The sequence below is a fragment of the Dendrobium catenatum genome, unplaced genomic scaffold (genome assembly GCF_001605985.2).
Source record: "Dendrobium catenatum unplaced genomic scaffold, ASM160598v2 original_scaffold_243868, whole genome shotgun sequence".
In the NCBI taxonomy this organism is placed as follows: domain Eukaryota; kingdom Viridiplantae; phylum Streptophyta; class Magnoliopsida; order Asparagales; family Orchidaceae; genus Dendrobium; species Dendrobium catenatum.
In genome coordinates this window covers 161794-177341 of record NW_021562275.1, presented here as the reverse complement: position 1 = coordinate 177341, position 15548 = coordinate 161794, and the positions used below count along the sequence as shown (strand labels likewise).

Below are 15548 nucleotides of genomic sequence, written 5' to 3'. Positions count from 1 at the left end.
TGAAGATTTTAGTCATGTCAACTTATAGCTACTCATATAAGAGGATTAGGCTTGAATTTAATTTTATTATTTGACATGTATAACATCCTCAGACGTCATGTGTTACCCATAACACACTAGTCGGGGCTCATACAAGTTTACGATTGCACATGCATTTCTTTGTGTTTATGTGCATACATATCATAGTGTATGTGCGGGGGGCATTTTTGAACATAAGTCTTCTACGGGAGCTCCTAGAAGCTCATGTTTGTCATAGACCTTATGTATTTGCTCGTAGATGACATATAGTGCATGTGGAAGATCTCCTGCAACGGTCCATTGGAATTTATATTTGTTGCCTTCTTCCTACGTTTATAGCAGCTCGTAGGCATGTTATTAAGCTTGTGACAAATCTTACACTACTGCTAGCGTGCACTTGCATTTGCCACACTCCTCCATCCTTGCTTGTGTACAAATTCATGCATCTGTTTGTAAACATATCTTGTCTACTGGTCGAGCTGCATTTATTACCAATATCTCCATACAAGTTGATTGGTATCAACTATGAACGAGTCATATTCCTTGCAGTTTGCTCGAGCATATTCTATTGGCAAGTTACCCTCTTCTTTATATGTAACCCATCACGTTCACTAATGCTCCTTTTCGTTATTGCTTTCAAACGTCTCCATGTAGACCTATTAGTACTAGAAGTTCTATGTTGATAGTACCATGCTTTAGTGTTTTAGTGGATCGAGGTATTCACCATGAACTTTTATGATGAATTAATGTATTCATCATGCTCATTTGTAAGATTGATATGATGCCTCCATTATTGGTATGTAATTTGTAGCGTATGCTGGAGTATTCTCATGCATCTACATCTAACTAAATCACACATCCTTCTTAATTATCATTGCTCATTGTTTGCACATGAACTGGCAGTTATTCCTTTTAATGTCTATTAAACAACTTCAGTGTGTTCGTCGTATATTGACCCTCTTACTTGTAGAGTGTGTGCCACATTCGTGTCTTAACAATTACATGTCGGCTATCATCATTTGCGGGATTTTAGCTTGTTTGATGATTTCCTCACCATTACTTATGGATAAAAAATCATTTATATCATGACTCTTCTAATATCACAAGTGTTTGCATTCATTGCAACTCTGTTGATGTCACTTGTAAACAGAGTATTATGTGCATCATAAGTTCACACTTACATTTGTAGGTGAATTACTCTGTTCACCACAAGTCCCCTATCACTGTAAAAATTCGGCAACCTTCCAACGTCTCCCCCATTTAGGAGAAATTTCAGGAGTCTGGGCCTCTCACAATGGTAGAGAAAAGCATGTACAGTAGGTGTCTGATGACACAGTGGCCATAAATCTTCAATCCTATAATGCAAGAAAAAGGTGTGTATGGAGGTATGAAGGTTAGAGGCTTTGGCTCAGGCTTTAACTCTTCTTTACTTGCTAACAGGTTTACTAAAAAAAATGTGTAGTGGGGCAGGTGGATTACAAAGGAGCTGCAAGTGGGTGAAGGTAGATTTAATAAAGAGCTTCAATCGACGCAGTGAGAACAACGTGTGCAGATCAGATAGGTGGCTTGAAGGAAACTGATGTTTGGATACACGACTGTGCGGAACCAAGGTAAAGGCGGTTAAGAGTGTCTCCAGCTGTTCGGCAAACGCGTGAATGCAGTTCTTCCGTCGTCTCAATCGAACGCGAGTTTTGACGGCATTCATATGCTGATGAACAGTGCGACACCAATATTGGCGGCACACTGTTCATCCGCCATATTTTTTTAATATATAATTGATTTTTAATTTTAAATGTTTAAATATAAATTTATATTATAAATAATGAAAAAAATAATAATTTAGAAATAAATTATTTTTCAAAAATTAAAATATTTTTTATGTAATTATTTTTTTAAAGATAAACATTAACATAAAAATTACGATAATTTTCATATCATACATATTTAATAAAAGACATTGAGTACTACGATACTTAAAAAAAAAACTAAAATCAAAATACGAAACAAGTTCGGATAATAAAAAAAAATAAAATAGCTAGTTGTGACAATCTAATAATCCGAAAGAGTGGTGTGAGCTCCTCCAAGATCTGTGAGAAATTGTCCAAACGAGCTTGAAGAAGGAGGTTGTTGTTGATCTTGTTGTTGTCCGAACCTCTTTTCTAATATTCGTGCTTGTTCAACTTGGACAAATGCACAAACGAACTTACATCTTGAAACAATATTTTATTTTCTTCTTTGATTTCTTTTAAGATATAGTTCTTAGCTTGAAGCTCCATATGTTGTTGTCTCTGTGCACTTGTTCTTTTTAATTGCTCAATCAGTTCTTTATTTCCATCTTCTAGAGTTTTAATAAATGTTGACATCTCATCATCAATTTTTCTTTTTAGCTTTGCTTTCTTCACCCCAATCGGTCGTTCAGATTGAGAGCCACGAACATTGTATTCTTCATCATCTAAATTTAGATAAAATGTAGATATTCCAGGAGATTGTTGTTTACCAGATTCAGGAGTTAAATTTTCTGACTCTGATGAGGCATACCCATAGCTTGACATACGTGATGCCTGCTTACAACTAGATTGACCATTTTAAAATTTCTCAAAATTTTTGTTAATGTTCCATACATGATCAAACTTCTAACCTGCTTTAAACTTCTCATATTGTGCAAACAGTAGTTTGGCATGATCTAACTATAAATCAATCAAATTTCAATTACATAAATTATGAAATGAAGAAGACAAATTTTAATAGCAAATATAAATACTTACAATATCTTCATTTGAAGAACCACTAATGTGTCTATTTTCAACTTGCCGAATGTATGCATGCATTTTCCTTGTTGCTTTCTCAATAGTATGAATACAAGACTGAACAGACCTTTTCGAACGGATTTCCCAACTTTGGATTTTAGAATTATTGTATGCTTGTTCGACAGGTGACAAAAAATTATCCGAAGACTGATATATACCCGTGATTGGGTCTTGAGCAATTTCCATGTACATTATGCATAAGAGCTTATCTTGCTCATGAGAATATGCAGTTGATCGTATTGACATGTTTTTTGGAGGCTTAATGGATTTGGAATACTACTAAAAGGACATGCTCTTCACCCTTATTTATATAATAATTGTAGAGATTCTCACACATCTCAAGTTGTATTGATTAGATATGACAACTCACTGAATTTGTCCTTTGATATTCTTACACATCTCAAGTTGTATTAATTAGATATGACAACTCACTGAATTTGTCCTTTGAGATTCTCACACATCTCAAGTTGTATTGATTAGATATGACAACTCACTGAATTTGTCCTTTGAGATTCTCACACATCTCAAGTTGTATTGACTAGATATGACAACTCACTGAATCTGTCCTTTGAGATTCTAACATATCTCAAGTTGTATTAACTAGATATAACAACTCACTAAATTTGTCCTTTGAGATTCTCACACATCTCAAGTTGTGTAATATCAAAAATCTGCTCCAGGATCGTCCAGGACGATCTGGATCGTCCTGGGACGATCAGTTGTAAAATAGAAGAATTTCCAAGTGATCTTAACATCACAATATCAATATGCATAATAGTTTTCCATCTTCTTCTTCCTTAGATGAAGAAGACACACTCCAACTGATAAATAGTTTACAAGAAGAGGAAATGATGATTCGTTGTGCCATATCAAATAACAATATGATGATCCATTACCTACTTACACGGCCTATTAACCGTGTCTCTGCAGGAGGCTTAGTTATAGGCCGCGCTTATATCAACCGTAATCGGGAGGATGCGGATCGTCGACTCTACCAAGATTACTTCTCAAGTAATCCAGTATACAATGAAACAATATTCCGACGAAGATATCGAATGTCCAGGACATTGTTCTTGCGTGTGCTTGATGTAGTAAAAGCACATGATAAATACTTTCAACAATGAATGGATCGAGCCGGTAGGCTTGGTTTATCACCTTTCCAAAAAGTAACAGCCGCATTTCGGATTTTAGCATATGGATTACCCGCAAATGCCACAGATGAGTATATTAGAATAGGATAATCAACAACAATCGAATGCGTGAAGAGATTTTGTATAGCAGTAGTCCAAAAATTTTCAGAGCAATACTTAAGATCACCAACAAACAATGATGTGGCTAGACTCCTTCAGATTAATGAACAACGTGGTTTTCCAGGGATGTTGGGGAGTTTAGATTGTATGCATTGGAAGTGGAAAAATTGTCCTACCGGGTGGGCTGGGCAATACGCGGGACGTAGTGGATCACCTACAATTATTCTAGAAGCCGCGGCAGATTATGATCTTTGGAAATGGCATGCTTACTTTGGTTTGCCAGGTATAAATAATGATATAAACGTATTAGAATCTTCTCACATATTCTCCAATCTTACTCAAGGCATAGCTCCTCCCTATCGTTACATCATTCAAGGAAAAGAATATAACATGGGTTATTATTTGGCTGATAATATATATCTGAAATGGGCCACCATTATGCAAACTATTCGAGAACCACGTACTCCAAAGAAAAAATATTTTGCTATGAAACAGAAAGCATGTAGAAAAGACGTGGAACATGCTTTTGGAGCTCTCCAATCTCGTTTTGCAATTATGGCTGGACCAGTTCGTTTTTGGAGCAAAGATGTGATACATGATATAATAAATACATGTATAATTTTGCATAACATGATAACCGAAGATGAACACAATCTCACTGGATATTTATGTGTTCTAATGTAATTTTAATTGTATTAAATATATATTTGCTTATTTAGAACATATTAATATCCCAATTTTTTTATACCGAGAAAAGAAACAATTTTTAACATTATAATAGGTTTAAAATTGATAAATGTAAATATATGATTGAAAAAATTTAAAATAAAATAAGAAAATAATATGCTATATTCTTTTTTTTTTATGTTAGAAAATGAAGTTCGATTGGAGTCAAGTTACTGTATTTTAGAGTTTTATTATATTTTGGAGTGGAAAATGAGTTTTTCGGTTGGAGATGCCCTAAGGCAGAGCTTGGATGGGAATGGGAAGCGACAGTTGATTTTGCTTGAGGCAGCTCGTGGGAAGTCTTTGTTGAGCGACTATAGGAGATCAAGAGACTTGATAGAAGCTTAGGCTAAGGGAGGAAGAAGCCGGTTTGCAGAAGCTTTGAATGGGGAGTTTCACGTGAGAGCTTTCATGAGGGGATTTTTTAAACACACATGGAAGATGAAAACTAGAGATTAAAACGGAACATCCAGCAGCATTCATTTTGCCTTGATTTAATAATGAGACCTCATCGCTGTTTGAGGGAAATGGCTATGGAGATTTGAGCAGATGGCTAAAAGACGGGATTTGCAGAGATTTGCAGAGGAGAACAGAGCAGTTAACCCGAGGTTTGCATGCAATTGGGCTCTGATTTCACCTACCCCTTTGATTTTCTTTTTTTAATTGACTTAATATAGTAATACCAGGTTATTCTTACTATTATTAAGTTCTAAAATGATGGAAACATGTCAATTGATCAAAATTGTCTTGATTCATTCACATTAATGTCCAAAAAAAAAAAAAAAAAGATTCATTCAAATCTTGATTCATTCACATTAATGTCCCAAAAAAAAAAAAAAAAAATTCATTCACATTATCCTCATTTTACGTGTTGATTTCACCGCACAATTTTCTCGATTTGTATGCCGTCTACTTAGGATTCGTGTTGCCACCTCGGATGAACCCAATTGAACAAGTTGATAGTGTTTTTTTAGTGTCGATGATGTTCCAGATGCAACAACGAATTTTTTTTTGCTATCGAACGTCATTTAGGTGATATTGTGCTTCAATTTCAGGTGTCGGTCGTCCCGTTGGACCAATCTTGTCCTATTCAACTACCAGGGGTTCCCTCCTAGGCGCTTGACGCAGCTCGTTTTGCAATAGGAGGCCGTTTAACCCTTTAAGTGATGTTCTCCACCAACGCCTGAGTGGCTTAAATCACCATTTTTGACTTTTTTTCTCGTATTTTTTTGTATAGGGGTCAACATGTCTTTTATTTTTTTTATTTTAATATTATTTTTAATTTAAATTAGAAGAGATTGGCATGATAAAAAGATCATTAAATTTTATATCTCTTAAAATTCTACTATGTGAGAACTTTAAAAAATGTAAGAAATAATTAATAAAGTAAATACAAAATATTCATTGTGAACAGAAACTATTAAAATTTAGGTTTTGTTTGGGATGGCTTCCTTCTTGTTCTCTAAAACATTTTTAAGTTCAAAAAATTCTTAAAAAGCAGCACAAAAACAGTCCGAAACGAAACCTTAATCTTGACACTCATGAGAAGTAGTTCACAATCTTGTATTCTTAGTACCAAACAATCTACAGTTTAAATAGAACTTGTCATTTTTTGTATTATCACATAATTAAAAATAATATAATATAAAATGCGACAACATAGAATAAGATTATTAGTTGCAAGCTTAAAATGACCTGAAAATATAGATATTATTTGTTGATCCGCAAATTGCATAGGCTCTGTTCTTGTATGTAAGTAATGCCTCGCTCCACAAAAAGATTCAACCTTGCAATGGAGATTTTGTTATTCTTATGAGCACAACTCATGAGACTCATTCAAAGAGATTTGGTCCTATATTTGCATCACCTTTAGAGCACTTCAAGAAATCAATATTTTTAAATAGAATTTTGTTTTGGTCCAAAGAATATTGCTCATTTGGCAAAATCAAAGAGTGTGGCCCTATGTCTATATTCATTTTTGACACTAGAACCAAGGAACCATCATTTTTTAGTATAAATTTACTTGATATAGTCAAATATTTTACTCATTAATATGAATATATATAGGTAAAACACCACAAAAAGGGCTTCCTTGATAATTTTTTTAGAAGGAATCAATCAATATCATTGGATTCACACTGGGATCCATTCTTTTACAAGTGTCTAATTATGATGGAGACTTGTATTCAAATAAAACAAATCTCTTTGCTAATTCAATAAAAGTCTTTAAGGAATTAATTTCAATTCCCTAATCTGATCTCAAATTAATTAAAATAAAAGAAAGTTTTGAATAGCTATCGTAGAAATCTGGAGAGTCCCACTTTCTGCCCATTTTCCTTGACATCAATTTGGACCTGATTCCTGTACTCCCCAAAAGTAAAATTCTTATAGAGGGAGGGCTCTTTGCAGCTCCCTATTATGGACTCATATGATGGGCACAAGAAATAGGCTATGGAATACCTATCAACCTTCTCATTCGCCACAACCTTGTGTATTACACTCTTGTAAATGTCATTGCTCCATCCCTACAAGTCATTTTTAAATTAATCCGTATGTTAATAGATATATATATATATCTATATTTAGGAAGTTGTATCACATGCAAACACAATTGTAATTATGCTAGGACGCTCATGCATAAAGTCATAGCCGCATATTCTTATATTGATTGAAATTTACTTGAGATAATTAATGAACCATAAAATGCTCTCTCTTTTCTAAAAAAATTAAACATGCTAATATGAATTTGAAGTTCTTTAAAAGCCATTAAAAAACACAAAACATGCATGCCCCAAATATAAAAGGGGATAATCTTCAATACTATGCATGGCTACAAGATAATAGTTAGGCAAAACTTTTAAATTTTATTATCAATTCTATTGTCTCTAATACACATATCCCATAAATATTTTAAAAGGAGCAATGCTTTGCACCCCAAAATTATAACATAGTCAACAAATAAGTATAAAAATTTATAAACATGAATTTTTTATTTATTATGTATTTTCTTGAATAAATGATGTGTTATGTGCCGTCCATGCGAGAAATTATCATGTGCAGTCACCAGACCGTCCGTAGGCGAATCAGAATACGTCATGTCACATGATACACAACAAGATGGTGACATGGCACTTCGTGATTTGCCTCCGGACTGCGTCTGATGACCGCACGTAATAATTTCTCCATCCACGCATGCATGAGAGAGAAAAGAGCTCAAAAGAAGTTTTCTCATTAACTTTTAACTAAATTATAGTTGTTTTGTACATGCCACGTGTGATTTTCCTGATTATCATTTTGAGCTATGAGTTCGACAGCAAAAAATCTTTTCGTATTTCAAAGCATCAGACAACATAGCCTTCGTTGGAAGTAACATTAGAGTGTTTTATGATTTTCTTGTCCTTGAGAAACTATCTATGTTTCAGTAATTGAAGAGATTATTTATTTATTTTTTGCTACGCATATGGAAGCATGTTAGTTACCTGAAATAGGTCTCCGATGTTGACTATGAGAGCGTTTGGATTTGGTTTCACAGCAACCCATTTGAAGTCCTTCATCATGTGGAGCCCTCCCACTTCATCTTGATGAAGTATAGTGAGGAAGTCGCTGTCAGTGTGAGGAGTCAAACCAAATGTTTTGGGCGAGAAAGTACATTTAGGATAATGATTTAAGCGAAGAAAGCATGTATTTTTGCTTGAATTTTCTGGAAAACTATGTCCTCTGTAGCCCAAATTTTCTGCCAGAATTTTGGCTAGAATCCCTGCCAGCTCCGACATTGCATTGGCAAGTTTCTCCATCACTTCTCTACAGATATACATATAAATATATCTAGTGCTTTGATTTAACTATTGTAATATGCATGTTATTTAAATAAAATTTTGTATTGTGTGCATGAGAGTTTACCTTAGAGAGCTGAACTCTCGAGAGAAGCAATCCTCTCCCGAAATATTTCCAATTGGAAACTGAAAGGCTTCTGACCACGAGAACTGTTCAAGAGAAGTGGCTGTTGGAGTGCCCCAACGATAGCAGTCATTCAGAAACCTGGAATTTACCTTCTTTTCGAAGGGTATCTCAAATATCTTTTTTTGCTCTCTTCTCATTTGTGCTAAAAGCTCATGACTGATTCCATGGTTGACAACTTGGAAGAAACCCCATTGCAAGGATGCCTTGGTGATAGATTCAATGCAGGCTTGTCTTTCCTTCTCATTCTTTCCTCTTAAATTCTCCAAGTCTATCAACGGTGGCTCAGACTCTCCCAAACCTTCATCTTCATGATTGCGAATTTTTCTAGATTCAGAAAATATTTCACTGAAGCATTCCGTAAATGGTGGATCAGATTCTGAGTATCTTGTTGGCATTTCTTTCAGAAATAATTGCAATAGATTTGCAATGTCTTTAAGAAAGCTAGTGGAGGTGATAAGGCTCTTCTTATATTGATGTTTGTACTTATAATCTTACAATTAGCATGAGAGGAAACTAGCTGGACCGAGGCATAGGATTGAGGCACATGGCCAAAAAAGGTGAATAGATGCCTATTTTTCTTGATCTGAACAAGTCCACAACCATAAGCGTGCATTCTTGAACTAATAAAGAAGGCATAGTAAATACTTTCATTAAAAAAAAGAAAGAAGAAGAAATGGTCGATAAAATCTTGAGCTTCTAGAGAAGAGAGAGAGAGAGAGAGAGGCCTGAAAATTAATCTGAAAGTATGATTCTAATTTATAGCTGCAGTTTTGCCTAATTAATCTTGATTCCATGAACGTTTATCTTATTTTATTCAAGTTGAAATTGTTAGTTTACAGTATTTGCATGCAATAAACGAGGTTGTACGTATAATAATGGGATTATTTAGAGATGATGATAACTTTACTGTTGAAGGATTTCAAGTAGTTTCCATTCTTGCTTTCCCTGCGATTTCCAGTGCATTTTGTATCAATTGGATAGTTCAGTGTTCCATATATGTTGGTGTTTGTGTCATGATACCAATTTTTATCATCGTAAATCATGGTTATCATAAACTATTATGATTAACATTTTTATACTTATTGAAAATTAAAAATTTTAAATTATTATATATAGTTCTAAGAATCAAATTGCTTTGATGATTGCATTAAAGATATAGGAATCATAAAAATGTATGAAGTATAAAAATATTCATGAACATTGCAAGAGTTGATTTTTTTTTGCTTGCATGAAACCCTTAGATAAGTGTATTTGCTACGTGCTAGAAAATTGAAGGCAACAAAGTGTTTGTTTTATGTCTTAATGTTGTACAAAAATATAGCATGTATAGATAAAATTGTAAGAACAAACTTTTTTATGTGAAAAAGTTGAAAAAGGGAAAGATGAAAGTGCTTATGACACACCAAAAGAGAAAGAGGAGGGGGGTGGGGGTTGTGAGGGACTGGAGGTGCGGGGCGCGATGAATTGATGTTTTAAAAAACTTTTAAAATCTTTTTCTTAAAAGAAAATACTTGAAATGATACGAAAATGATTTACCAACTATATATATATATATATATTGCTTATTTTTTAAACTAAAAATCAATCAAAATAAATCATCAAAATCCTCTTGCAATCATATAACCACAGTTCAACCATAGTGCAATAAAAGTAAATTGCACTTAAAAATGAAGTGTAGAAAATAAAGAAAATACTTCAAATGATGCGAAAATGATTTACCAACTCAAAAAATAAAGAAAAAAACAAATAAGATTTTTTGTGTTTTTCTAGAAAACAAATTTTATATATAATATTGCTTATATTTTAAACTAAAAATAAATCAAAATAAATCAGCAAAATCCTCTTGTAATCAGATAACCACAATTCAACCATTGTGTAATAAAAGTAAATTGCACGTAAAAATAAAGTGTAGAAAATAATAAAAAATGTAAATCGAGATTTATAGTGGTTTGATCAATTTGACCTATATTCACTCCATGAAGGTCCACACCTTTGGGTATTGCACTAAATAGTGACTCTCCTTTTTTTTTGGTTAAAACCCACTCATGGGGTTTACGCGTTAAAATTCAAAAATACAGTTACAAGCTCCTTAAAAGGAACCTCCAGCTCACTACTGCACGAAAGAGCTACAGTCAAAAAAGAATATTCAAAACCTATGAGCCAGTGGTTCCTTTCTCTACGATTACAAAAGGAGATTAAAAATAAAGAAAGTCTGTGAGTCAACAGAACCCAAAAAAGGAAGCTCATAATGATGGCATTCAGCTCAGTCTTCCTGCAAAAAAAAAAAAAAACAAGAACAAAGCCCAAAAAATTCTAAGGACCAAAGGAAAATTACCTTGCAAGCAGTAAAGATTGCACCACGAAAGATGTAGAAATTCCCAAAAATCCTTGCGGTCAATGAAGAAGTGGTTCCAGTCATTAAGCCTAATAATGAAAACAAGATAAAACTTCCTGATGGCCGCCAAAATATAAGTAAAAGCCCTGCTAGCGATAACAATCTCCAGGCGATCCTTCAGAGCAACCATAATGTTATGCATATCAAAACCATAAAAGATCATAGTAATCGGATCCTTCAGAGCAACCAAAATGTTATGCATATCAAAACCATAAAAGCTCATAGTAATCGGAGTAGAAACATTAATAATAGACAGAAAAGGCCCTTCCAGCACACAGAAGACCAAAATAAAGCAAGTCACAGATCAGCTAAGACCAATGACAGAATAACAAGTATAGTAAAAAAAACAGAACACAAGGGTCCTACCAGCACACTGGTCACCAACACAGAACTCCAGTCCAGGCAATGCCAAAGACCTGGACCCATCTAAGAAGACAACTAAGAACACCTCCAACACAATGACAGAAAAACAAAAAAATGCCAGAAAAATAGAAAAAACTGTAGTGATAAATAGACAGACAACCCGGATTAGACCAAACCTGCAGTACATAAACCAAAACCAAACTGGCAGTATGCCACTGAGTTCATGAGGCAACCACATTAATCCCAGCCAGATACCCACGACCAACAGCCTCCAAACCAAGGGAAGAACCAACAGAATAACCCAAAAGATCCACAAAACCAATACAGAAAAGCACCAAGAAGAAACAAAAATGTGCAGAATAACACAGTACATGAAGCCTCAACAGAAAACCCCAGAACCAACCAAAAATGAACTCAAGCATGCCGCAGGTAAGGAAGGGCAGTTTTTTCCAGATTAATGAGCCCTTTCAGAAAAAGAGGAAGGTCATTCACATTTAATTCATGATACATATCACTATGAGAACCATGCTTAGCTAACCAATCCGCACACGCATTGCCTTCCCGATAAATATGAGAGATAGAGAAAAAAAGTTTAGATAGATGCATTCTATTCTTACGAATGGTGTAAAAATCATGAGGATTACCAGCGTTACCATGCTTAATAATATGAATTAGGAGTTGATCATCAACCTAAATCATCACATGCTGAATACCAAGCCTCGCACAGATATTTAAACCATGAGACAGACCCTGAAGCTCAGCCGAAATCACAGAGCACTGTTTTAAAGGGCTAGAAAAAGCAGCAATAGGAATACCTAAAGAATTCCTAATAATACCGCCCATACTAGCATTATTAGAGCCAATAGAACCATCCGAATTAAGCTTAACATAAGGTAAAGGTGGTTTAAACCATCTCACCACACGATCAACGGTACTCATATCATAATTGACATTAAGAGTGCTAAAGTAGTTAGCCAAAATAGTGCAATTTCTAAAGTTTTTAGCAGAAATAAGGTTAAAAGATATAAGCTGAAGGATTTTGTTCCTAACATTATGGATAATATGAATAGCATCCATCTTAACATCATTGTGCTTAGAATCGTTCCTAGCCTTCCATAAATACCACAAGATCAAGATAGGAAGAAGATTCATAATATGGCCTTTTGGTTTGATAAACCAAACTTTAAGAATATCAACAACATTGCAATTAGCATTAAACACCAGAATATCTGCAAGATTGTAATAGTGACACCAAACCTTATGCGCTGTCTCACTATTTATAAAAAGATGCTTGATACTTTCCATACTGAAACAACACTGGCATTTAGAAGGAAAAGAAAATCCTTTCTTCCACAAATTATCATCCACAGGAAGGTACCCATTAATGCATCTCTAGGAAAGAATAGAATAAGATAAGGGAATGGTGTTATGCCAGAGAGACTCAAAGTTATGATCAATAACATCTTTATACCTAATAGCTTCCCAAACATTTTTAAAGTGAAAATTACCATAAGGAGAAAGTTTAAAAAGGATTTTGTCCTTGATTTGAAGTTGTAATGGGATTTTCACAATCATGTTCACAATTTCAATAGGAATCACATCCAGCAGTTTGCTAGAATTCCAATTACCATTATTAATAAAATGATTAACTCTAACATTGTCAATAGTATGGGTGTTGAGAAAACAATCAATAGAAAACATACCCAACCAATTTTCTTGCTAGAAGGACACATCACCTTTGCCAAGCCCCCATTGAATGTACTGTTCAGCTTCCCATTTGATCTTACAAAGCCTTTTCCACACATAAGAGTCAGAAGATTTATAATGGCAAACCAAAGGGTTACGCATTTTACAGTATTTAGCCTTCATAAACTGTGCCCAAAAACTATCATTAGAACAAAAAGCAAACCATAATTTATGAGAGAAAGCCTGAATAGTGTCAAAAATATTCTTGCAACCAAGCCCTCCCTCATAAACACCACAAATTTTTTTCCAACTAGTCCATTTGATACAAGACTTATTGTTTTTAGCACCCCAAAAAAATTTATTGAAAAGCCTTTCCAGCCTAATGCAAACAGTGGAGGAGGGTAACAAAGTGTGAAAGATAAACATAGGAATAGAACATAAAACACTTTTAATAAGCACCAACCTACCACCAAAAGAAAGGAAGTTAGAGGACCAGGTAGTAAGTTTCTTATGTAAAATAGAGAAGATATTGTCAAACAAAAATTTATTCTTTCTACCTTTAAAGAGAGGAGTGCCAAGATACGTAATAGGAAGAACCGTAGAGTTAAAGCCACTAACTCTCTTGATCTTGCTAATTCTATCATTGTTTACCATTTTACCAATGAGAAAATTACTTTTCTCCCTGTTAACATTTAAACCACTAATCTTTTGAAAACGGTTAAGAAATTGAAACAAAACTTTCACATTTTTAATCGAAGCATTAGAAAAGATAATGAAATCATCAGCAAAACTAAGATGAGTAATAGGAAAACCTCCACTAGTATGAAAATGAAGGCTAGGGGACCTTAAATAAAGATCCTCAAGCCCCCTAGACAGATATTCCATAGCAATAATGAACAGAGAAGGAGACAAGGGGTCACCTTGCCTAAGGCCATTCTGAGAACTAAAGAAACCATGATTGCAACCATTAATAATAACAGAGAAAAATAAATTCTCAATACTGTTCTTAATAAGCATGATAAATGCTCCATTAAAACCAAATAAGGATAACACTTTGTAAAGAAAATTCCAGTTCAAATTGTCATAAGCCTTCGTGATATTTAGTTTGAAAATAATATTACTACCAGAACATTTAGTATTGATATCATGAACCATCTCTTGAGCTTATTAAAAGGATATTATCAAAAATGCTCCTACCTTTAACAAAGCCAGTATGGTTGGAAGATATGATTCTAGGCAAATAAATCATTAATCTAGAAGAAATGATTTTAGCCACAAGCTTATTAAAAAAAGTGCATAAACTAATGGGCCTAAAATCATTCCAGAATTTAGTAGTCTCTTTTTTAGGTATCAGAACAATATTAGTAGAGGAAAAGAATTTAGGATAAGAATTACCATTGAAAAAATCCCTAACAGCATCCACCACATCAAATTTAATGATATCCCAAGTCTTAATAAAAAACTTAGTAGTGAAACCATCAGGTCCGGCAACGGAATTCTTATTCATACCTTTAATGGTGTCCCAAATCTCAACCTCCGAGGGAGACTGAGTAAGAAACCTATTATTCTCCTCCCCAATCAAAGAAGGAATAACATTAGAGTTAGCAATAGGAATAGTCAAAGTAGTACTATTAAAAGCCTCTTTAAAATACTTAACAGCAGAATTAGCAATTAAATCATTCGTATCGTAAACAACACCATTATGATCAACCAAGGTATGAATATGACTTTTGATCCTATTTTTATTAGCCAAAGCATGAAAGAAGGAGGTATTCCTATCCCCTTCTAAAGTGAATTTGGAGGAAGCCTTTTGTCTCCAATAAATTTCCTCCTGATTCTGCAATTGGAAAAGTTGAATTTTAGCATTGTCAAGATTGGCAAGATTAACATCATTAGGATTATCAATAAGTTATTTGTCCGACTCCAAAACCTTTTGTTCAGCTTCCTTAATATTAGCAAAAATATTTTTGAAAACATGTTTATTCCACCATCTAAGAACTTGTTTTAACCTACTCAACTTAGCCCAAAGACGAAGCATACCTTTCACATTATCATCAGGAGAGAGAGCAGCATTACAATTAGTAGAGATAACACTAAAAAAGCTAGAATGAGCAATCCACATGTTTTGAAATGTAAAAGACAAGGAACCACTGATTTTATTATTAGAAATATTCATAAGTAAGGGAGCATGATCAGATAACGTTCTACTTAAGTGGTGGACTTGAGTCATAGTGAACTCTTTAATCCAATCATTATTAAAAAGAAGTCTATCAATTCTTTGCCACATGGAACCTCTATTCCAAGTGAAAGCACAACCAGAAAAGCCAATATCGAAAAGGTTGC

At 34.1% G+C, this 15548-nt stretch overlaps 2 protein-coding genes across 2 annotated transcripts; both read right to left on the bottom strand.

The window, feature by feature from the left end:
- Positions 1-2177: 2177 nt before the first annotated feature.
- On the bottom strand, positions 2178-2570 carry LOC110108081. Its single transcript, XM_020838591.1, has one exon. It carries the CDS (start codon positions 2568-2570, stop codon positions 2178-2180), a length of 393 nt encoding a protein of 130 aa, XP_020694250.1.
- Positions 2571-7095: 4525 nt separating this feature from the next.
- LOC110108080 (gibberellin 2-beta-dioxygenase 6-like) lies at positions 7096-9156 on the bottom strand. Its single transcript, XM_020838590.1, has 3 exons — positions 8702-9156; positions 8281-8602; positions 7096-7326 (listed from the first exon to the last, which is right to left on the bottom strand). The coding sequence occupies exons 1-3, from the start codon at positions 9154-9156 to the stop codon at positions 7096-7098; spliced, it is 1008 nt and encodes a 335-aa protein (XP_020694249.1).
- Between the last annotated feature and the right edge of the window lie 6392 nt (positions 9157-15548).

What these genes read in the sequence shown, in the direction of transcription:
- LOC110108081 (XM_020838591.1), bottom strand. Translation starts at nt 2,570, where the DNA reads ATGTCAAGCTATGGGTATGCCTCATCAGAGTCAGAAAATTTAACTCCT.
- LOC110108080 (XM_020838590.1), bottom strand. Translation starts at nt 9,156, where the DNA reads ATGCCAACAAGATACTCAGAATCTGATCCACCATTTACGGAATGCTTC. An exon ending in CGAGAGTTCAGCTCTCTAAG is followed by an intron (nt 8,603 to 8,701) that starts GTAAACTCTCAT and finishes GTATATCTGTAG; the next exon opens with AGAAGTGATGGAGAAACTTG. An exon ending in ACATCGGAGACCTATTTCAG is followed by an intron (nt 7,327 to 8,280) that starts GTAACTAACATG and finishes AATGACTTGTAG; the next exon opens with GGATGGAGCAATGACATTTA.